The sequence below is a fragment of the Budorcas taxicolor genome, chromosome 16 (genome assembly GCF_023091745.1).
Source record: "Budorcas taxicolor isolate Tak-1 chromosome 16, Takin1.1, whole genome shotgun sequence".
NCBI lineage: Eukaryota > Metazoa > Chordata > Mammalia > Artiodactyla > Bovidae > Budorcas > Budorcas taxicolor.
The window spans coordinates 5,653,423-5,676,731 of NC_068925.1; the positions used below are offsets into that span (position 1 = coordinate 5,653,423).

The window sequence follows — 23,309 nt, forward strand, 5'->3', positions numbered from 1 at the left end:
GAGGGGCACCGGGAAGGTGGCTCACCACACCTCGACATTTCCCCTGCCCCTCCTCTGCTCAAAGCTATCACAATTTTATTTTAGCTCACATATCTCCTTGTCATTGCCCGTAGGAAACAAAGGTGACCAGAAATTTGCTGGTTATCAAGCAGTTTTATTGGCCAATTTCAACCACATTTTTGGGTTCTGGACTCACGAGTGAGTTGCTATGGCCTAGACGGAGGCTATAGCTCCTCAATAGATGGGAATACTTATTTACATACAAAACACAAAGTCATCTAGAAAATTACTGACATAGACCAAATAACATAGAAAGCAATTCTGAGAAATGCCCGCAGTCAAGCAACTAACCTCCTCCTGCCATGTTCAACCCTGCCCACCCAACAGTCCCCTGCCCCCTCCCCCCCAGCCCTCTACTTCCATGTGGGCTCACAGGACTGAAGTGCAGTTATTCACAGAGTCCACAGGACGGCATAAACAATTCACAAAGGTGCTCAGCCCAGGGACAGTACAGCTCAATTTCTCCTGGGGTGAGCTGTCAGAGAGCATCGAAGAATTGATGCTTTTCAATTGTGGTGCTGAAGAAAACTCTTGAGAGTTCTTTGGACTGCAAGGAGGTCAAACCTGTCAATCCTAAAGAAAATTGATCCTGAATATTCACTGGAAGGACTGATGCTGAAGCTGAAGCACCAATACTTTGGCTACCTGATGCAAAGAGCCAACTCATTGGAAAAGACCCTGATGCTGGGAAAGATTGAGGGCAGGAGGAGAAGAGGACGACAGAGGATGAGATGGTTGGATGGCATCACTGACTCAATGGACATGAGTTTGAGCAGGCTCCGGGAGATGGTGAAGGACAGGGAAGCCTGTCGTGCTGTAGTCCATGGGCTCGCAAAGAGTCTGACACGACATCATCCTGCCATTTCCTTCAGGAGCCTCCTGGAATAGACTCCTGAGGCGCCCAGCCTGGTGTCCAGCTGTTCCCCATTGGCCTCATTACAGAACAGCACCAGGTTTCTGGAAAAGATCAAGTGCAGCCTTTCCATGGGAGAAAGAGTGAGGGTCCCAAAGCCACCATCAGAAGTAAATCCCCCTTGTGTAAAGGAAATCTGGAAATATAATAGTGGGATTATTTGCTACTCCTTGCTGTAGAAGGACTTCCCTGATGGCTCAGAGGGTAAAGCGTCTGCCTACAATGTGGGAGACCCAGGTTTGATCCCTGGGTCAGGAAGATCCCCTAGGGAAGGAAATGGCAACCTACTCCAGTACTCTTGCCTGGAAAAGCCAATGGATGGAGGAACCTGGTGGGCTACAGTCCATGGGGTCGCAAAGAGTCGGACATGATAGCGTGACTTCACAAGCAAGCAAGCAAGCTACAGAAAGCACGGAGTGGGCATGGGAGGGGCTCTGGCCAACCCTGATTCCGGGTCTCTTCTCTCCTCTCCACTGTAGAGTCTCAGGCCCAGTGCCCTGGAAGCCACTCCTGGATGAGATCCAGAGCCAGGCCACCATCCTCTCTAGTATCAGAAGAATGTGGTACAGTCTACAGCCTCACAAATGCCTCCCACAAGGCAGACGTTGTTGCTTCTATTTATGAGTGCCGCTTGCTCAGAGACATGAGATAACCTGCCCAAGTTCATACAGGTAGAAAAGAGGTGAGATCGGGACTCAAAACCAGGTTTGGGTTACAAGGCCAGTATCCCTTCTATGTCCCAGTTATCGTGATGAGCAAAGATTTACTTACTATCTACTGTGGCACTAGTGTCAGAAACTGTGGTCTGAGGTGAGGAAGGCTTATGCAAACAGAGGAAGGAGCAACTTCAAAAGCTCAGGCTGGTGTGTGAGGTTCATAAGCCCAGCTCCATCAGGACAGATGGACTGGGAAGAAGCAGTTGGATGTCAAGGGCTGACATGAGCAATGGCTGCAGCGGAGAGAGACAGTGGGTTCCCACATCTGCCCTGAGCCTTGATCCCATTAGGGCCTGCATCCCAGTTTCCAGTTCTCTAGTGTTGAAAGGCTGGGAAGCTTTGCTCACTCATGACACTCAGCTTAGTTCTTTTCTCTTAAGGAGGCCTAAGGAGACTTCTTAGAGCTAAGCGGCCTCTTAAAGAAGTGTATCCCCAAAGCCACAGCCACCCCTCAAAGCTTCCCTAGGAGTGGAGGGCAGAAAGTGACTCTGTTCCCTAGTGTTGCTCTCAAGAGCTCTTAATTAGATTAGCAATCAATCCCCACAGTAGTATAGCTTCATGGGTTTAGAAGTTCCTGGGTTTACAAACTGCCTACATACCCACAGTCCTATTTGACCCTTGTAACAAAGAGAGCTTTGTTGGTAGCTCAGCTGGTAAAGAATCTGCCTGCAATGCAGGAGACCCCAGTTCAATCCCTGGGTCAGGAAGTTCCCTTGGAGAGGGATAGGCTACCCACTCCAGTATTCTTGAGCTTCCCTGGTGGCTCAGATGGTAAAGAATATGCTTGCAATGCAGGAGACCTGGGTTCAATTTCTGGGTTGAGAATATCCCTTGGAAGAGGGCATGGTAACCCACTCCAGTATTCTGGCCTGGAGACTCCCATAGACAGAGGAGCCTCGCAGGCTACAGTCCATGGGGCCACAAAGAGTCAGACACGACTGAGCAACTAAGCATGCAATGAAGAGAGCAAGGTCACTGGCGGCATCATGGTGGTAGAACAAGGGCCTGACTTCAGCTGATGCTCTTCCCACCATCAAGACCATCACTTAGATTAGAGCCAGAATCATGGAGAGGAGGTTATTCCAAGGTATAAATGCCACTGGAGATAATGAGGAGCAGGACAAAGTCCCAGCTTCCCCCGCCAGGCCCTCTGGGCATTAGCATCATGTAACTGCTGGCAATTGACACTTCTGAACTGTGGTGCTGGAGAAGACTCTTGAGAGTCCCTTGGACTGCAAGGAGATCCAACCAGTCCATCCTAAAGGAGATCAGTCCTGAATATTCATTGGAAGGACTGATGCTGAAGCTGAAATTCCAGTACTTTGGCCATCTGATGTGAAGAGCTGATTCATTGGAAAAGACCCTGATGCTGGGAAAGATTGAGGGCAGGAGGAGAAGGGGACAACAGAGAATGAGATGGTTGGATGGCATCACTGACTCGATGGACATGAGTCTGAGCAAGCTCCAGGAATTGGTGATGGACAGGGAGGCCTGACGTGCTGCAGTCCATGGGGTCGCAAAGAGTGGCACACGACTGAGCGACTGAACTGAACTGTGGGCAGAGGGGGGCAGCATGGCTGTGGCAGGACCCACAGTCACCAAAATTGAGTCAGACAGCATAAATGTCACTATCATGAAAATCCAACAATTCTTCTAGAGCTTACGGGTTAGGAAGTCCTTAGTGTTTCTCCAGTCTTGCAAGTCATAAAAGGTTTGAGCTGGGAAAGATGTTGAAGAGCATCTCTATTCTGCAGGCAAGGAGCTGAGGTCCAGAGAGGGAGGTTAAGTTCCCAAGGTCGTACAGATACCACCAGGCAGAGCTGGGTTTCCCATCCTGGGCTCCTGACTTGATTGTGGAAAGCATGTGATTTGTGTGGAAGCTCTGAAGAGTCTCAAACAAATCCACGACTAAGTTACACTTTCTCAAAGGATGTCCCCTCCATGCAGCCCAAGAGGCAGGAGCCACATGGACCCCGTAAAGGGAAGGGGAAGTGCGACCAATCCCTGCTGCTTCCAAGACCCTCCCACTCAGAATTTGGTGACTATTTTCATCTCCTGTCTCCTCACTCATTCTTCCCACACTCACCCCAGTGGGCCATCCCACCAAGAACATGCAGTCCTTTGCCTTGTCACCCATCCTAACTATAAATGAGGGTATTTGGGAGAAGATAAGCGGCATTTGCAGAGTTTTTACCAGTTGCCAAGTGCTGTGCTACCCCTCACTTCCCTTCGGTAGACAGGTGAGGGGAGCAGGCGAAGCCCCCACACCTGTTCACTTCTCTTCATTAAGCACACCTCTCTCTACCAACGCCCCCTCCCACACACACCCATCTCAGGATTCAAATAGGGTCCTCCTTGCAGTTATTCACTCCTTCCCTCTCCTGCCTGAACTGGGAGGAACTAGTCAGATTAGGGTGGGACAAACAAGATAAGATACCAGCCTCTAAATCCCTGCTGCCTGTGGACCCCCAGGCAGGAGAGCCCAGATCTGCAGCACCACACCTCTCACACACCTGGTCCCCAGACATGCTGTGAATACGTCAGCATCAAGGAAGCTCCCTGTTTCCCAGGACGTGAGGTTGGGCGGGCAGCTATGACACCAAAGATAGGAGCGACCTTTCCGGCCTCCTCACCCTGCCTCAAGCCGAGTCAAAGGGCATAAACGTCATTGTCGTGAAAATCCAACAATTCTTCTAGAGCCTATTGGTTAGGTGTCCTGAGAGAACGCTTCTCCAATCTTGCAAAGTCATGAAAGGTTCTAACTGAAGAAGACCATGGAGAGCATCAGGCTGGGCAGTGCTAAGATGGGCAGAGATCCTCCGCCAGACTCTGGAGAGTGCTCCCTAAAAGATGCTGGTCTCAGTGGCAGCATCGCCATCCACCTGCTCTGCGCCCCGCAGGGAATCTCTGGGCCCTGGTTTCCTGCTGAGTCCGGGGCTGAGGCCACGGGCAGGCAGGCCACTCGAGCGGGTCAGCAGGGTGGCATGGCGGCTGGACAGACTGCCGTTGGAGAGCCGCCTGCGCATCCTGGGCCCCGCGCCTCTGCAGCAGGCCAGACAGCGCAGGGCACGCCGCCACAGGTGGCTGTTGAAGCCCATGTAGATCCAGGGGTTGCAGCAGCTGCTGAGATTGCCCAAAAGCATGGAGATGGTGAAAGCCACGTTGGTCGAATCTGCCAAGGGAGAAGCACAAGGATTTCAGAGCTGGAAAGGCCCTGGGAGAGAGTCCTGCTCCCTACAGAACAGAGGAGGAAGCTGAATACCAAGGAGGACCACGTGGGGTTCTATAATCAGAAAGGATCACAGCTGGGACTCCAACCTGGGACTCCTAACTCCAGGGTTTTGCCTCACTGATTTATTTATTCATTTTGTGCCACAGGGTGATGACAGGAGCTGAGGCTTGCTCTAAGCTGACTAGAGACACAGACATAGTCAGCGACAGGAGCAGCCCTAACTGGATCACTATCTTTGCTCCAAAATCTTGAATTGTGAATCCCCTAACGGATGTCAAGCACGGGTGAGGCAATTTCTATAAAATCTGCAGGAAAAATGACCATGATTCTAGCCAAGTTTGGGCACACCTGCATTCCCACTTATGTCATAGATATGGATACACACTGCCCTCTGACCCCTTAGGGTCCGTCCCAGTCATTCTGTCATTCAGTTATTGTCCGTGTGAGTATTGGCTGTGCCAGGCCGGTGCTGGGGACCTCGTAGGCAATCAGTGGAGCCTGACAGCCTAAAGGTCCCATGAAGCCACCTCCAACTGTGCAGCTTCTAGGCACAGGGCATCCAGGCATCTCGTTCCTGGCCAGTGCTGTTCTCCGTCGTCAGAAATTACATCCAGAGAATGTCCCTTCTGCAGGGAAAACTAATTTCTCTCCTGGACAGTCAAAATGTGAGCCTTCAAAGACTCTGATAAGATTCCTTCCAGATATAATACTCTTTCTGAAAACGAAATGAAACTTCTCATGCCAGCAGGAAAGCTGCTGGGATGGGCCCCAGCCTTCTGCCAGACGCACCATGGCTAAGCTATGGCACGGGCTGCACACTGAGTTGCCCAGCGCTTTAGTGGAGGCTGTAGAATCACTGAGTGCCATGGCAGAGCTGGAAGGAATTGAGGGTTATGGCACAGACCTGAACCTAGGTCTCCCCTCTTTAAAGCAGCAATTCTGCACCATTTCAACCAATGAACTCAAAGGCAAAGCTCAAGTGCCTGCTCTGTAAAGAGCCATGAAAGCTTCCAATATGCTGGGTCCTTGGGTGCTCTCCAGTGTGGTACTTGCAGCCCAAGAGAAGAAAAGATACAGGGTCAGGATATTTGAGAGAAAGCATGAATCACAGAGTTGAGAAGCATAGAAGTGAGAGCAAGGTGGGGGGACCAGCCTCAGCAACAAACCCAGGCTCCTGCAGCATGAAGGTGTCTGGCCTGCGCCCCAGTTAACTGAACACCTGGGGGCTGCAGACATTTGAGAAGCTGCTTTGGCTAAGGTGTGCATTCATCTCATCTGCTCCATCAGTATATGTATAGTGCCTAGATTAGGCCAGAGACTGAGGGTTTCCAAGGTTTCTTCACTTGGGAAGCATCTGTTTGGATTGGTCCCCCCGAGCCAGGCCCAGGTCGGGGCTCGAGATGCACCTGGAGCCCTGGAGTCTTCGGAGGCTCCAGCTCAGTCCTGGAGGGCAGACCTGCTGCAGCGCGGCCTGGCAGAGGTTCCACTGATGGTCGGGGGCAAGGGCAAGTGCAAGGAGACAGCTTCCTGCCAAAGACTCAGGGACGAGAGGCCAGGAGGCCAGCGTGCCGTGGAGGGAAGCTGGGTGTACCGGAAAGCAAGTTTAAAGTAGTGAATGTCTGCTCAACTCAGAGTCCCCGAAGGGCTTCTGGTTTTCCGAGGGACACTTTGTTCCTGCACTGCTTACTTGGAGAGGCCCTTGATAAGTGATAAGTCACTTTTATATGGGTCTGAGGGACAGGTTGATGATGGTGGTGATTACAGGAGGCAAGCAAGAAAGCTTCTCGTAGGTTCCTTGATAATGGGCGAACGGCCTTCTCATCGCTGGTGCCACCAGCTCAGCTATGATTGTTGGGAATAAGACAACAATAAAAGTCTGGATAAAGTTTGGCCTAAAAAGACCTTGATTCAATTTCTTGGCTCCATCTCTTACTAGAAGTGGCACTTTGGACCAGTTATTTCACCTCTCTGAAGCTCAGATTATTTAGATGTCAAGGGGAGAAGGTCACCCCTAAGTAGCACAAGGTCTAAATGTGCTTGGCACATAGAAAGCCCTCCTTCCTTCTGTTCTGTGCTTGACTAGAGGTGGGGGCAGTTCCTAGAACAGGTTAGGGGTAATATGGTCATTGCTTAAAGGGTAATTTTATAAATAGCCTCTGGTCCACACTAGTGTCCAAAAAGTGGTTAAGAAGGGGTACAATGGGACTGTTACAATTCAGTATTGCTGAACTCTCTCTCTCTCTTTTTTTTAGCTTTTAAAAAAATTTATTTTTAATTGAAGCATAATTGCTTTACAATATTGTGTTGGTCTCTGCATCAACATGAATCTTGTTGAACTCTCTGGCAGAGTTGTGTTAATGTCATGAACAACCTTCCCCTTATTTCGTCTTTCCGGAAAAGATGTTTGGCTTGAGCGTGACCTAGAATGAGCAGATGGAGACTAGAAACAGAAGCACAGGGAACGGAGATCACTCTAAGAGCTGGTAGGAAGGGGCAGTCTGGGTCTGCTGGTCAGTGAGTCCTCAGGAAGCTTCCAGAGCAAACTGTGCACAGGGTGTCCCTGGGGCAGTCACGCGCTGCACCCATCATACACCCCGAGCTGCGCATGAAGAGTCTGCTGTACTAGAGAGCACCCAGTCACCCTGACAGGTGACCACACACTTGTCCCCACCCCCCTCTTCTTAGGAGAGCCGGAACAGATGTCTTTGGATACCACTTGCCAGCATTTGGGCTGTCCAGAAACAGCACTTTCCTTTCTCAGGACAAGCTCACCCCCAAATGGCCTGACCTGTTGGCAGTATCTGAAACTTAGGCTGCCGTCTATCTCACTCCCCAAAATGACCAGAATCAGGCCTCCCACGTCCCACCTGGAACACAGTCCTCTTAGAAGTTCCCATTTTGTTTTTCACATAGGAGGAAGGCCCTTCTCTTCATCACTTCCAGAGCTAGAATTTGGAAAGTGGGGGTACGGAGTTGAGGAAAGAAACGAGGAGATTCCAGGCCTAGGTTCTATTCGTCACTTCGCCTCTTCCTAGCTGTGTGGTCTTGGGCAGGTCAGGTATCCTCTCTGAGCCTCTGCTTTCGCATTAACAAGACAAAGGGTTGAATTTGGAATTTCAGGGTTGTGCCCCAGGGCTAATTATTTGAAAACGGCTGTTAAAAAGGAGTTCAAAGTCTTGTTCAGGTGTAGCAGCGGAAGAATGCTGAGAGACACACTTCATGGGCCACAAACTGCCATCTGGACCAAATCATTTGAAAATCCCTTTCAAACCGTCTAGCAAACTGTCAGTTGCTTGGCCAAATCTACTCATGGTCATATCTTCATTAGGGCCAAATAGTATTTTAAAATGCTTAAATTAGTTGCCAAAATTGTAGAAAACGGAAATTTCACATTACAGGTACTCACATGGCATGTTTTGACTGGATGGGAGTCACAGCTGTCCCTTTTCACACCGGTTTAGGCACCGTCTTTAAAGCTGCACCCGTTTGTTACCTGCCTGACCCTGGCAGCCTCTATGCTGTGCTGCCGTGCTAAGTCACTTCAGTCGTGTCCGACTCTGTACGACCCCATGGACTGTAGCCCACCAGGCTCCTCTGTCCCTGGGATTCTCCAAGCCAGAATGCTGGAGCGAGTTACCATGCCCTTCTCCAGGGGATCTTCCCGACCCAAGCACCGAACCCACGTCTCTTAAGTCTTCTGCACTGGCAGACGGGCACTGGCAGACTAGCGCCACCGGGGAAGGAGGCTCAGATGGTGAAGACTCTGCCTGCAGTGCGGGACACATGGGTTCAATCCCTGGGTCGGGAAGACCCCCTGGAGAAGGAAATGGCAACCTGCTACAGTATTCTGGCCTGGAGAATCCCAAGGACAGAGGAGCCTGGTAGGCTACAGTCCGTGGGGTCACAAAGAGTCAGACACGACTGAGTGAGTAACATGCACATAATGCTAAATGAGATCTTCAAACAGCTTTGAAGGGATTGATAGACAACATTCAAAATGAATGCATACTAGAACTGTCCCTTTTCACACTGGAACAGACACCATCTTTAACTGCTTCAGCCATTTGTTACCTGCCTGGCCCCGGGAGCCACTGTGGCCCTGTCCTAATACCCACCTTCTCTCTTCTCTGCGTTTTTCCACCTCCTGCTCCTGCCTCTACCTTCCCAACCAGACCACACACTTGCCTTCATCGGGGGCATTCTCATCCCACACAGACCACATCTGGACACTGAAGAAAGGCGCCCAGCAGGCAATATAGGCCAGCACAATGACGAAGGTCATCTTCACAGTTCGGATCTTGGCCCGCGAGATGGTGCTGACGCTGCTAACCCGGGACGGCAGCCCCCGCGTGGCTGCCACCGGGCCACGAGGAGCAGACGGCCTGTTCGCAGGGCCCCAGCTCCCTCCTTCGGCCTGCCCAGCCTCCGTCTTGACTTTGAGGTTCTTGCAGATTTCGTGGCAGATGAGGCTGTAGCAGGCTGTGAGCATGGCCACTGGCAGGATGAAGATGGCTAGGGTGGTCCAGGTGATGTAGGCCCGTGGCCCCCAAGGGAAACGGAAGTCTGCCCAGCAGTCCAGCACTCCAGAGCCCTGGATCACCTCTCGTACGGAAAAAATGAAGACTTGAGGGAGGCTGAGGACCGCCGCCAGCAGCCAGGGGGCTGCGATGAGCGGGTAGGTGGACCGGCTGGGCTGCTGGAGGCTGCGCAGGGGGTGACAGACGGCCAGGTAGCGGTCCAGCGTCATGGCCAGCAGCATGTAGGTGGAAGCAAACATGCTCAGCACCTGCAGGTACTTGACGGCCCGGCAGAGCGGGTCGGGGCCCCGGAAGCGGTAGGTGATGTCCCACAGCAGCTGGGGCAGCACCTGGAAGAGCGCTACGCCCAGGTCGGTCAGAGCCAGATGCAGCACGAACACCTGCATGCGGGAGCGCTTGCGGACCGGCTGTCCCACCGTCAGAAGCACCGTCAGGTTGCCCCCTGTCGCCAGCGCCAGGACAGTGGCCAGGACACCGATCTCCACCTTGGCCAGCTCCTCATCCCGGCCCAGCCAGGGTGTGGTGGCGTTCGCGGCAGCGAGGGTGCTCCCCGAGGTAGGAGCAGCCGTCCAAGGAGGCCTGGAATCCATGGTGGAAGTTTGCTGGGAGAGAAGCAGGCGGGGAGGCGGGGATGGACGCAGAGTGTGAGCGCAAGTAGAGAGGCCGGAGGAATGAGACGGAGTGGGAAGGAGGAGGTTAAAGATGGAAGAAAGGGGAAGGGTGGGATGACCAGAAGGAGGCTGAGACTGTGTGGCAGGAGTTAAGAGGGCAGGGATGGGGAGAATGAGGTAAGGAAGAAGATGCTGAGCCCAGAGAGGGGCGGGGGGACCCGGGAGCGAAGGGAAGCAAGAGTCAGGGAGCCGAGGAGTCAGGAAGGGGAGAATGGGCGAGGCTGGGCAAGGCGAGCCTTCTGGAAGGGTAAAAAGGCTGGGGGAGCTGGCACCACTCCCCAGTGCGCCTCAAATCCACTTTCCCCAAACTTTCCTGCAAGCGGGGGCCCCTAAACCTGTTTGCAGGAGCGCTCCTGGCCGGAGGAGTCGCTGGAAAACGCCGCTGAGCCCACACGCCCGGGCTGGCGGCTCGGCACGAGCAGGCTTTATGCGCTCGCATCCGAGAGCGGCGGCCCCTGCGCGCCGCGTGGCTCCTGCCGGGGAGGGCGGAGTGACACCGTAAGCGACCAACCGCGGGGCCCGGAGAGGCTGGCTGGGGGGGCGGGGGGCGCGGGAGTGCGGACTCGAGGGAGGCCCGGGAGGAGGGGCAGAGGGGCAGACAGACAGGGCCCCGGACAGACAGGGAGCCAGGAAGCCGACGGCGCGGCGGACGGACGAGCTCCCCGTGGCTCGCGCCTGGAACCGCCCGACTGTCTCCCGAGACAGGTGCGCGCCCAGGGGACGGGTGGTGGCCGCCCAGCTACCGGGGACCCCGAGGCCGGCAGCGCTGGCGGGTCCCTGTGCCCCAGGTAGCCCCCCAAGGGTGGCCAGGTGGGCGAGCCAGCGCCCCAGACGGAGCCCGGGGCCGTCGGCGGTGGCGTCTGACCGCAGGCTTTGGGGAAACCTGGAGCCATAAAGGCGGGAAGAAAATAAAGGCGAGGCTGTGGGTGGAGAGGAGGCAGCTGCGGAGAGCGCACGGTGGGAGAGCCGGTCCTGGGGAACCGGGGTCCAGGGCCGGGCTTCGCCTCCAGGCTTCCCGGAGTCTTGCACCAGCGGTCGCCTCAGGCGGTTTAACCACCCTGGGAGGTAGAAAACTGAGGTGGTGGAAGTCACAGGATTCGCTCTAGAAAATCACAGAGCTAGCGAAGCAGTGGAGGCGGGACTAGACCCAGTGCTTTTCCCAGAGCGGCCTTTGCTGACATCCGTGAGAGGCACGGGTGCAGATAAAAAGAAACCACTGGGGCCCAGAGGAAGCTCACAGGGCGGTGGAGACAGTGTAACAGTGCCGTGGTGCTGGGTGTGGAAGCCATTTTATTTTTAGTACATAGAGGAGGTGGATTACTGGGACTCCGGAGCAGAAGTTCCTTAGGAGTGACAACAGCATCGTCCGCTACCCTCAGAAAGGCCAGGGCCCATCATCATTCTGGAGGTGCGCTTGTCTTGCCTTTTAATCAAACCTGACCCCCCTTTATAGTGTCATCCGTCCACCCATGTATCCAATTAAGGTCCCTTCTTGACTCGCCTCCATCCTACACAGCCTGCACATTCATCTCCAGCTCATCCTTCATGGTTCAAACATATTCCTCACCTAAAATACATTAGCATCTTCCTTTTGTGCTGTGCAGCCCAACCCTTTGACAGTGAAACTCAAAAGGGCTGTTTGTCTCCATTTTCTTACTCTCATTCATTTCTCGATGTATTCATTTAAAATTATATGTAGTTAAACATATGATATCAAACTATATGTACCATTCTGGAACCTGCTTTTTAAATTTCACTTTATTTTTTAGATCTGCCCATGGTAATACATAGATCTAGCTTATTCAGTTTCTCATGCACACTATTGAAGTATGTGAATATAATGCATTTTGTTTATTCATGATTTTAGGTTATTTTCAGCTTTTTTAGCTATTTAATTTTTAATGCTACAATGAACATTCTTTATATGTGTCCTTATGTTCATGTGTGAGAATTTCTCTCAGGTGTACATACAGATGTATATGCTTGATGTAAGTATTATTGGACCATACAGTGTATGAATTTTCAATTAGATAGATCCATATCTTAAAATTTTGTCTCCAAATGTGTTGTGCCGATTTAGTCTCCCACCAGTTGCGTTTGAGTTTTCCACCGTCGTCACAGTCAGACTTTCTAATTTTCATCAATTTGATAGATATGAAATAGCATCTCATGCTGCTTTTATTCTATTTCACTGACTATTAATTATTTTGAGTATCTTACCATGTGTTTATTTGTTGTTTGGGCTTTTGTGAGTTGTTTATATCCTCTGCACAATTTTTGATCAGATGGTTTTTCTTATCAGTTTGTAGGAAATCTCTATATGTTCTGATATGAATCTTTTATGTATTCTGATACATTGCATATCTTCTCTAATCTACCACTTATCTTTTGTTTATGGGATCATTTGTTACAAAGAAAGTTTTTTAATGAAATCAGTATTTTCTTTTATCATTTTTGCTTTTTGTGACTTGTGTTCCCTATCTCAAGAACAGAGAGGTCCCGTATTTTTTTCTAACCTGTTTAACATTTGGTTTTCATTTTCTAGGTCTTCATCCATTTAGAATTTATTTCGTGTATGTGTGAGATAAGAGTCAGCTTCACTTTTCTCCCACATGACGAATCAGTTCTCAGTTTATTGAGTACTCCGTTCCCACCGTCACCGGTATAATACATTAAGTTTCGAAGTCTGTATCTGGTGCTATTTCTGGGGTCTCTGCTCTGTTCCGTTGTTTTATTTTTATCCCTGTTCTATTATTTCACTGTTTTATGTTCTAAAGCTTTATAATAAACTTCAATGTATAGGAAAAAAGCCAACAAGCCTCCATCTTGTTCTTATTTTCAAACCCTTTTGGAAATTGTGAGGTTAGGTATCAGTTTGTCTAGTACCACAAAAATTTCTGTTGAGTTTTCATTTGAAAGCATTGAATTTAGAGAATATTGGGGGGGAAGAATTGACATATTTATAATTTTATTCAGATCTATTTTATGTCCTCCAATAATATTTAATAATTTTCTTCATAAATGTCTTCCCACAGAGGAGCCAGGCAGGTTACAGTCCATGGGACCACAAAGGGTCAGACATGACTAAGCGACTGATCAGCAGGCACTTTTTCACAGGTTTCCTCCCACGTACCCAGTAATTTCTGTTGCCACTCTACATAGAATTTTGTCCTATCATATTTTCTAATAACTATTATTTGTCGGTTATTGCCAGTATTTGGGGTAATATTGATTTTTTAACTTGCTCTTAAATTTAGCAATTTGCTGCACCCTCTTATATTAGTAAATTATTTTGGACTATCTATGCTTATAATGTTCTCTGCAAACAGCAATCATTTTTTGTCTTTCATTCCAATTCTATTTAACTCATTTCTTTTCCTCGTCTTAGTGTAATAGCTAAGACTCCACTACAGTGTTCAATAGCAGACAACATTGATTTCTGACTTTAGTGAAAATGCTTCTAAAGTTTCATCATTAAATATCATACTTATGGTAGATCCTCTTCACTTTGCAATTTTAAAAATATCCTCATTTTTTTACATGCACATAGTTTAAAGATTTTATTTTCTTGGGCTCAAAAATCACTGAGGATAGTGGCATAGCCATGAAATAAAAAGATGCTTGCTCCTTGGAAGGAAAGCTATGACAAATCTAGACAGCATATTAAAAAGCAGAAATATTACTTTGCCAACAAAGGTCTGTCTAGTCAAAGCTATGGTTTTTCCAGTGGTCATGTATGGATGTGAGAGTTGGACTATAAAGAAAGCTGAACACCGAAGAATTGATGCTTTTGAACTGTGGTGTTGGTGAAGACTCTTGAGAGTCCCTTGGACAGAAATGAGATCAAACCAGTCCATCCTAAAGGAAATCAATTCTGAATATTCATTGGAAGGGCTGATGCTGAAGGTGAAGCTCCAGTGCTTTGGACACCTGATGTGAAGAGCTGACTCATTGGAAAATACCCTGATTCTGGGGAAGATTGAACCCAAAAAGAGAAGGGGGCAGCAGAGGATGAGATGGTTAGATTGCATCACTGACTCAAAGGACAGGAGTCTGATCAAACTCTGGGAGATAGTGGAGGATAGAGGTGCCTGCAGTACTGCTGTTCATGGGGTTGCAAAGAGTAGGCCATGACTTAGTAACTGACAACAGCAACAATATATATACATGTTACTCTTTGCCATGCTCTGGAGGAGGGCATGGCAACCCACTCCAGTATTCTTGCCTGGAGAATCCCCATGGACAGAGGAGCCTGGCGGACTACAGTCCATGGGGTCTCAAAGAGTCAGACATGACTGAGCGACTAAGCTCAGCAATCTTCCCAATAGAGTAATTGGAATAGTGAGTCTCCATCTGAGGCTGACTTCATATGAACTGAAAGTTGAATCTGTAAGGAGTAATAAAGATTGATAAAGCCTCTCAGTCAAAATATTTAAAAATTTAAGAAAGACCTGGTTTATCCTCACATGATTTAATCTAATCCTTTATAAAAAGATTTGCTTCCATGGATTTGAATGTTGGCTACTGCATTATAACCAGTAGACTAAGATGCAGAGAAATCACAATTGAAATTCTTAGATGGCCACTTCAAGTAAAAAAGAAAGAAGTGTTCTGTTTTCATATGTTCAACTTGAACATAATATTTTCAGAAATAGATCTACAATGGAAAATAAAATTTATTTGTATACTTATCAATAACTCTTCTGTTAATAATCTTCCATTTTGTCCAGAAGGGTGAACTCCAAATTCTTCCCGCGTTATTATTGGCCAGTGAAGAATGGAGAATGTGTGTTCCTCTTGTATCACACCAAGACCTGGGTGGAAGAAAGTAGATAGGGGTATTTTCCTCCTTAGCCTCTGGGTGCCTGGCATGCAGAGGCTTCTTGGTTGGGACTCGAATGCTCTTAGCATGTTGAGTTACTTGCCAGGGCTGGCGCTTCAGAGAGATGCTTGGTTCCTCGTCTCCACACTTGTCATCCACCAGGCACTGGCCTTTCTGCTTCCCTGGGTAACCCTTGATTCACTGTCCCATAAGTGTCTAGATGGAGGAAGCAGTCTGGGAAAGATGGGCACTATGGGGACTAATGGACCTTTTATAGCCTTGTTGTAGCCACTGTCTTCTGTTAAGTTGGTTTAACCCTGACACTGATGGACACACATGGGTAAAATAAGTTGGTATAGAGAATGGGAGAGGCATCTGAACAGGTGTTGAACTCAGGGACTCTCCAAAAGCTTCCAGTTCCTCTCACCACAAAACATCTTGAAAAGTCCTAGAATGCAGGAGTTGAAAGGGACTTATACCTTGGTTCAGACCAAGAGACTTAGAGACCATCAAATCCCATTCTCTCCTTGTCCAGAAGTAAGTCCAGCCTGAAAGCCAAACACATGAGTGAGGTCCTCAACACCACATGGACATCTAAAGTGAGAGCCCGGCCAAGTCTGTCCTTGTGCTCTTTGCCCCATCACTCCCTCAGGACAGCGATTCTCCACCTTGACTGTACAATGCAGCCTCCTGACAAACTGTAAAATGCCGAGGCCTCACTCACAGACAGAGAAGGCAATGGCAACCCACTCCAGTGTTCTCGCCTGGAGAATCCCAGGGACGGGCGAGCCTGGTGGGCTGCTGTCTATGGGGTCGCAGAGGCGGACACGACTGAAGCAACTTAGCAGCAGCACCCACAGAAATTCTATTTGAATCCACTGCTGAAGGGCAAATGTTTTAGCACTGAAGCTGATAAAACACTGCTTGACCCATACTAGAAGGCCAGTAAGTTTTTGTTGAATGTTAATTCAGAATTTAATGAGCACAAACAAATAAATGGATTATCCCCAGCAGGTAAGGTTTTATTTTATTTATCAACTTAATTGTAGACATTTAAAAATATTCACAGAAGTAGAGAGACTACTGTAATTATTTTTATAGTATATAATTTACCTTTAGAGGTTTTCTGAAGAGTAAATCTGAGAAGTGACTAATGCTGCTGAGAATTCTCACACCCCCATGGGGCCAGGGTTGAGTTACCTGTATGCAGTATGTTTGGGAACCTCTCAGACCATAACCCCCTGAATATGAAGCTGTGAGAGATGCAAATGGGGGGACCCAGTGCCCAGGCATCCTGGAAGCCAGAAACATAGCAAGCAGCTAAAGTCGGGAGGCCTTTTATACAATATGCATATTTTGCAAGCCTGGCCCTAGGGCAGTCCTCAGCTCCAACCAGGTGAAGCAGAATTAGTGCTAGACAGTGTCACCGGGGCTAGGGCTGTCTCCCAGAAGTATTCAGCTCTCTGGGGTGGCTTTTTAGGACAGGAAGTGATTCTGTTATGTTCAAATAACACCGCCTTTGACACCCATTACGGCACTGTTGAAACTTTCCCCATTATCATCAGTTTATGAGAAAGTCTTGGTTTTGGTTACAAGCTCATTGTGGCTGTCAGAACTCTTAAATACATTTCCTTGAAGTTTAATGAAATGAAAGCAGTGACTCACCAAGGATAAATGCACACCGTATCTTTCTAGTTTCCGGGTAAGCTGGTCCCCAGCCAACTTAGTGGTCTTGGCTGTTTGAGGTTAGGAGCCCTGGAAAGGGGGGGCCCTGGGGTGGGGCACAGCTCCTGAGCTCATGGGATCAGGAAGGTGGGGGACAGCTGCTGAATCCTGCTTCTTCCTCTAGCGCTCCCCACGCCCCCAGGGAAGTAGAGTGTCGTCATTAAGGAGGCCCACGTACCTCCCCGCCCGACCTCCGTTCAGCTATGTAAGAGGAGGGCAGTTTGCTTTCAGCACCTTTAAAGCCTGCTGTCGGGATCTCTGTGCCTCTTTTCCTTTACTTCTTGCCCCATCCCCCCTCCATGTTTCTAAGCCCTCATGCTGTGCCCGGCAGCCCAGGGATCCCCATGGCAAGTTTTCCTGCCCAGGTTGGGTAGGCGGATGGGTAAGTGACAGCCCATGTTAGAGATACACCTCTCTCTTTCTCTTCTCATCCACACTTGCCTATTCGGTGACCTACTAACGGAGGGCAGTGGCAGGGAGCTCATTAACCTATATTGCTAGCGCATACAGGTAGGTAGCGTGAAATGGTCAGGGCATCTATTATTCATCCCTGGTGATAACAATATCCCCAGCTCTTGGTACATAGTGGGTGCTCAATAAATGTTTATTGGAAAGATGGATGAAAGAAATGGAAAAAATCACTGGACCTAACGCTGGACCCACATTCTCCTCTTGGTGCTGTTCGTAGCTCAGTGTCTTTGATGATGTCACCTCATCACTCTGGCCTCAGTTTCCTCCTGCATAAACCAAGGTGGGTGGATGAAATTTCCTGCACTGCCTCTTTTATGGTTCTAAGCTGATACAAGTCCTGATCCGTGCTGAGGAGATATTAATACTTACGTTTAAAACAGACCTGAGAAACAATATCTAACCCAAGGAGAAGCTCTCATTCTGAAAATTCAGAGCCCACACAGCCAGGAAAGTCAAAGTCAGGGGCCAGATTAGTTTCCTGGGGGCTGATTCTGACCCAGTGTCCAAGACAGCAGCGGGTGTCAGCAACTGCCCCACAGAGGATGCCTGAAGGTCATGCAGCGGGACCAGGCTGCAGGCAGTGCTGTGCAGGGGGTGTGCAGGGTGAGAGGCTTACCTCTGCGAGGTGCCTCCCACGGTGGTCCATGCCCATGCCCTTCCCAGGGTCGACCTAAATTCACATCTGATCTCTAATGTATTTCCACCATAAGAATTAGGTGTCCTGATTGCCTCAGTTCAAGGAATGTCACTGTGGAGGCATCAGGGACTAGTTTAAAATGGAATAAACAACAAGGACCTACTGTATGGCATCAGTTCAGTCCAGTTCAGTCTCTCAGTCATGTCCGACTCTTTGCGACCCCATGAATCGCAGCACACCAGGCCTCCCTGTGCATCACCAACTCCCGGAGTTCACTCAGACTCACGTCCATCGAGTCAGTGATGCCATCCAGCCATCTCATCCTCTGTCGTCCCCTTCTCCTCCTGCCCCCAATCCCTCCCAGCATCAGAGTCTTTTCCAATGAGTCAACCCTTCGCATGAGGTGGCCAAAGTACTAGAGTTTCAGCTTTAGCATCATTCCTTCCAGAGAAATCCCAGGGCTGGTCTCCTTCAGAATGGACTGGTTGGATCTCCTTGCAGTCCAAGGGACTCTCAAGAGTCTTCTCCAACACCACAGTACTAAAGCATCAATTCTTCGGCGCTCAGCTTTCTTCACAGTCCAACTCTCACATCCATACATGACCACAGGAAAAACCATAGCCTTGACTAGATTGACCTTAGTCGGCAAAGTAATGTCTCTGCTTTTGAATATGCTATCTAGGTTGGTCATAACTTTTCTTCCAAGGGCAGCGTCTTTTAATTTCGTGGCTGCAATCACCATCTGCAGTGATTTTGGAGCCCCAAAAAATAAAGTCTGACACTGTTTCCACTGTTTCCCCATCTATTTCCCATGAAGTGATGGGACCAGATGCCATGATCTTCATTTTCTGAATGTTGAGCTTTAAGCCAACATTTTCACTCTCCTCTTTCACTTTCATCAAGAGGCTTTTTAGTTCCTCTTCACTTTCTGCCATAAGGGTGGTGTCATCTGCATATCTGAGGTTATTGATATTTCTCCTGGCAATCTTGATCCCAGCTTGTGTTTCTTCCAGTCCAGCGTTTCTCATGATGTACTCTGCACAGAAGTTAAATAAGCAGGGTGAAAATATACAGCCTTGACATACTCCTTTTCCTATTTGGAACCAGTCTGTTGTTTCATGTCCAGTTCTAACTGTCGCTTCCTGACCTGCATACAGATTTCTCAAGAGGCAGGTCAGGTGGTCTGGTATTCCCATCTCTTTCAGAATTTTCCCCAGTTTATTGTGATCCACACAGTCAAAGGCTTAGACATAGTCAATAAAGCAGAAATAGACGCTTTTCTGGAACTCTCTTATTTTTTCCGTGATCCAGCGGATGCTGGCAATTTGATCTCTGGTTCCTCTGGCTTTTCTAAATCCAGCTTGAACATCTGGAAGTTCACAGTTCACATATTGCTGAAGCCTGGCTTGGAGAATGTTGAGCATTACTTTACTAGTGTGTGAGATGAGTGCAATTGTGCAGTAGTTTGAGCCTTCTTTGGCATTGCCTTTCTTTGGGATTGGAATGAAAATGGACCTTTTCCAGTCCTGTGGCCACTGCTGAGTTTTCCAAATTTGCTGGCGTATTGAGTGCAGCACTTTCACAGCATCATCTTTCAGGATTTGAAATAGCTAAACTGGAATTCCATCACCTCCACTAGCTTTGTTCATAGTGATGCTTTCTAAGGCCCACTTGACTTCACATTCCAGGATTTGAGTGATGCACAGACTTGACATACATTATTATGAATTCTCACTGCAACCCTGGAAAATAAACACTGCATTATAATTCTTTCTGTCTCTCTTTCTCTTAATGGTGAGGAAATTGAAATGATTCACAGAGGTTAACTGACTTGCCCACAGAGCCAGTAAGTGAGGGGCCAGGATTCCAAATCTTTTCCAGAAAAGACTCCAGAACTCAACCTTTCCTCTGTTCTTAAGTACTTCAAAGAGATAACAGAAAAAGATCACAGCATTCCCCATTATCTACTCAATAAAACAATATAATAACAACTAACATTTACATACTCTTCAGAGTTGAAAAATTATTTTACATTCCCTCATTTAATTCTCACCATGATCTGAGCCACAGTCAGCTCCTGGTCTTGTTTTTGCTACTGTATAGAGCTTCTCCATCTTTGGCTGCAGAGAATATAATCAATCTGATTTCGGTGTTGACCATCTGGTGATGTCCATGTGTAGAGTCTTCTCTTGTGTTGTTGGAAGAGGGTGTTTGCTATGACCAGTGCGTTCTCTTGGCAAAACTTTATTAGTCTTTGACCTGCTTCATTCTGCACTCCAAGGCCAAATTTGCCTGTTACTCCAGGTGTTTCTTGACTTCCTACTTTTGCATTCCAGTCCTCTATAATGAAAAGGACATCTTTTTTGGGTGTTAGTTCTAAAAGGTCCTGAAGGTCTTCATAGAACCATTCAACTTCAGCTTCTTCAGTGTTACTGGTTGGGGCATAGGCTTGGATTACCGTGATATTGAATGGTTTGCCTTGGAAATGAACAGAGATCATTCTGTCATTTTTGAGATTGCATCCAAGTACTGCGTTTTGGACTCTTTTGTTGACCATGATGGCTACTCCATTTCTTCTAAGGGATTCCTGACCACAGTAGTAGATATAATGGTCATCTGAGTTAAATACACCCATTCCAGTCCATTTTAGTTCGCTGATTCCTAGAATGTTGAAATTCACTCTTGCCATCTCCTGTTTGACCACTTCCAATTTGCCTTGATTCATGGACCTAATATCCCGGGTTCCTATGTGATATTGTTCTTTACAGCGTCGGACCTTGCTTCTATCACCAGTCACATCCACAGCTGGGTATTGTTTTCCTTTGGCTCCATCCCTTCATTCTTTCTAGAGTTATTTTTCCACTGATCTCCAGTAGCATATTGGACACCTACCGACCTGGGGAGTTCCTCTTTCAGTATCCTATCATTTTGCCTTTTCATACTGTTCATGGGGTTCTCAAGGCAAGAATACTGAAGTGGTTTGCCATTCCCTTCTCCAGTGGACCACATTGTGTCAGACCTCTCCACCATGACCTGCCCGTCATGGGTGGCCCCACACGGCATGGCTTAGTTTCATTGAGTTTCATGGCATGGCTTAGTTTCATTGAGTTAGACAAGGCTGTGGTCCATGTGATTAGATTGGCTAGTTTCCTGTGATTATGGTTTCACCTCCTTATTGCCAAATTCAGACCTAAATTGAAGAAAGAAGGGGAAACCACTAGACCATTCAGGTATGACCTAAATCAAATCCCTTATGATTATACAGTAGAAGTGAGAAATAGATTTAAGGGACTAGATCTGATAGACAAAGTGCCTGCTGAACTATGGACTGAGGTTTGTGACACTGTATAAGAGACAGGGATCAAGACCATCCCCATGGAAAAGAAATGCAAAAAAGCAAAATGGCTGTCTGAGGAGGCCTTACAAATAGCTGTGAAAAGAAGAGAGGCAAAAAGCAAAGGAGGAAAGGAAAGATATAAGCATCTAAATGCAGAGTTCCAAAGAATAGCAAGAAGAGATAAGAAAGCCTTCTTCAGCGATCAATGCAAAGAAATAGAGGAAAACAACAGAATGGGAAAGTCTAGAGATCTTTTCAAGAAAATTAGAGATACCAAGGGAACATTTCATGCAAAGATGGGCTCGATAAAGGACAGAAATGGTATGGACCTAACAGAAGCAGAAGATACTAAGAAGAGGTGGCAAGAATACACAGAAGAACTGTACAAAAAAGTTCTTCATGACCCAGATAACCACGATGGTGTGATCACTCACCTAAAGCCAGACATCCTGGAATGTGAAGTCAAGTGGGCCTTAGAAAGCATCACTATGAACAAAGCTAGTAGAGGTGATGGAATTCCAGTTGAGCTATTTCAAATCCTGAAAGATGATGCTGTGAAAGTGCTGCACTCTATATGCCAGGAAATCTGGAAAACTCAGCAGTGGCCACAGGACTGGAAAAGGTCCATTTTCATTCCAATCCCAAAGAAAGGCAATGCCAAAGAAGGCTCAAACTACTGCACAATTGCACTCATCTCACACACTAGTAAAGTAATGCTCAACATTCTCCAAGCCAGGCTTCAGCAATATGTGAACCGTGAACTTCCAGATGTTCAAGCTGGATTTAGAAAAGCCAGAGGAACAAGAGATCAAATTGCCAGCATCCGCTGGATCATTGAAAAAGCAAGAGAGTTCCAGAAAAGCGTCTATTTCTGCTTTATTGACTATGCCAAAGCCTTTGACTGTGTGAAGTGAAGTGAAGTCGCTCAGTCATGTCTGACTCTTTGCGACCCCATGCACTGTAGCCTACCAGGCTCCTCCGTCCATGGGATTTCTTGAGTGGGTTACCATTTCCTTCTCCAGGGGATTTTCCCAACCCAGGGATCAAACCCAGGTCTCCTGCATTGTAGGCAGACACTTTACCATCTGCGTGATTATGTGGATCACAATAAACTGTGGGAAATTCTGAGAGAGTTGGGAATACCAGACCACCTGACCTGCCTCTTGAGAAACCTATGTGCAGGTCTGGAAGCAACAGTTAAAACTGGACATGGAACAACAGACTGGTTCCAAATAGGAAAAGGAGTACATCAAGGCTGTATATTTGCTTATTTAACTTCTATGCAGAGTACATTATGAGAAACGCTGGGCTAGAAGAAGCACAAGCTGGAATCAAGATTGCCAGGAGAAATATCAATAACCTCAGATATGCAGATGACACCACCCTTATGGCAGAAAGTGAAGAGGAACTAAAAAGCCTCTTGATGAAAGTGAAAGAGGAGAGTGAAAAAGTTGGCTTAAAGCTCAATGTTCAGAAAACTAGTATCATGGCATCTGGTCCCATCACTTCATGGGAAATAGATGGGGAAACAGTGGAAACAGTGGCTGACTTTGTTTCTTGGGGCTCCAAAATCACTGCAGATGGTGATTGCAGCCATGAAATTAAAAGACACTTACTCCTTGGAAGGAAAGTTATGACCAACCTAGATAGCATATTCAAAAGCAGAGACATTACTTTGCCGACTAAGGTCAGTCTAGTCAAGGCTATGGTTTTTCGAGTGATCGTGTATTATGGATGTGAGAGTTGGACTGTGAAGAATGCTGAGCACCGAAGAATTGATGCTTTAGTACCGTGGTGTTGGAGAAGACTCTTGAGAATCCTTTGGACTGCAAGGAGATCCAACCAGTCCATCCTAAGGGAGATCAGTCTTGGGTGTTCATTGGAAGGACTGATGTTAAAGCTGAAACTCTAGTACTTTGGCCACCTCATGCGAAGAGTTGACTCATTGGAAAAGACCCTGATGCTGGGAGGGATTGAGGGCAGGAGAAGAGGGCAACAGAGGATGAGATGGCTGGATGGCATCACTGACTCGATGGACGTGAATCTGAGTGAACTCCGGGAGTTGGTGATGGACAGGGAGGCCTGGCGTGCTGTGGTTCGTGGGGTCGCAAAGAGTCGGACACAACTGAGTGACTGAACTGAACTGAACTCTCACCATAGTTGTTTCAGATGGTTATACCAGTCCTA

At 48.0% G+C, this 23,309-nt stretch overlaps 1 protein-coding gene across 1 annotated transcript; it reads right to left on the reverse strand.

Annotated features, from left to right (window-relative positions):
- Nucleotides 1–4,532: 4,532 nt before the first annotated feature.
- Nucleotides 4,533–10,049, reverse strand: AVPR1B (arginine vasopressin receptor 1B). Its single transcript, XM_052654079.1, has 2 exons — nucleotides 9,107–10,049; nucleotides 4,533–4,861 (listed from the first exon to the last, which is right to left on the reverse strand). Exons 1-2 carry the CDS (start codon nucleotides 10,047–10,049, stop codon nucleotides 4,533–4,535), a joined length of 1,272 nt encoding a protein of 423 aa, XP_052510039.1.
- Nucleotides 10,050–23,309: the final 13,260 nt, after the last annotated feature.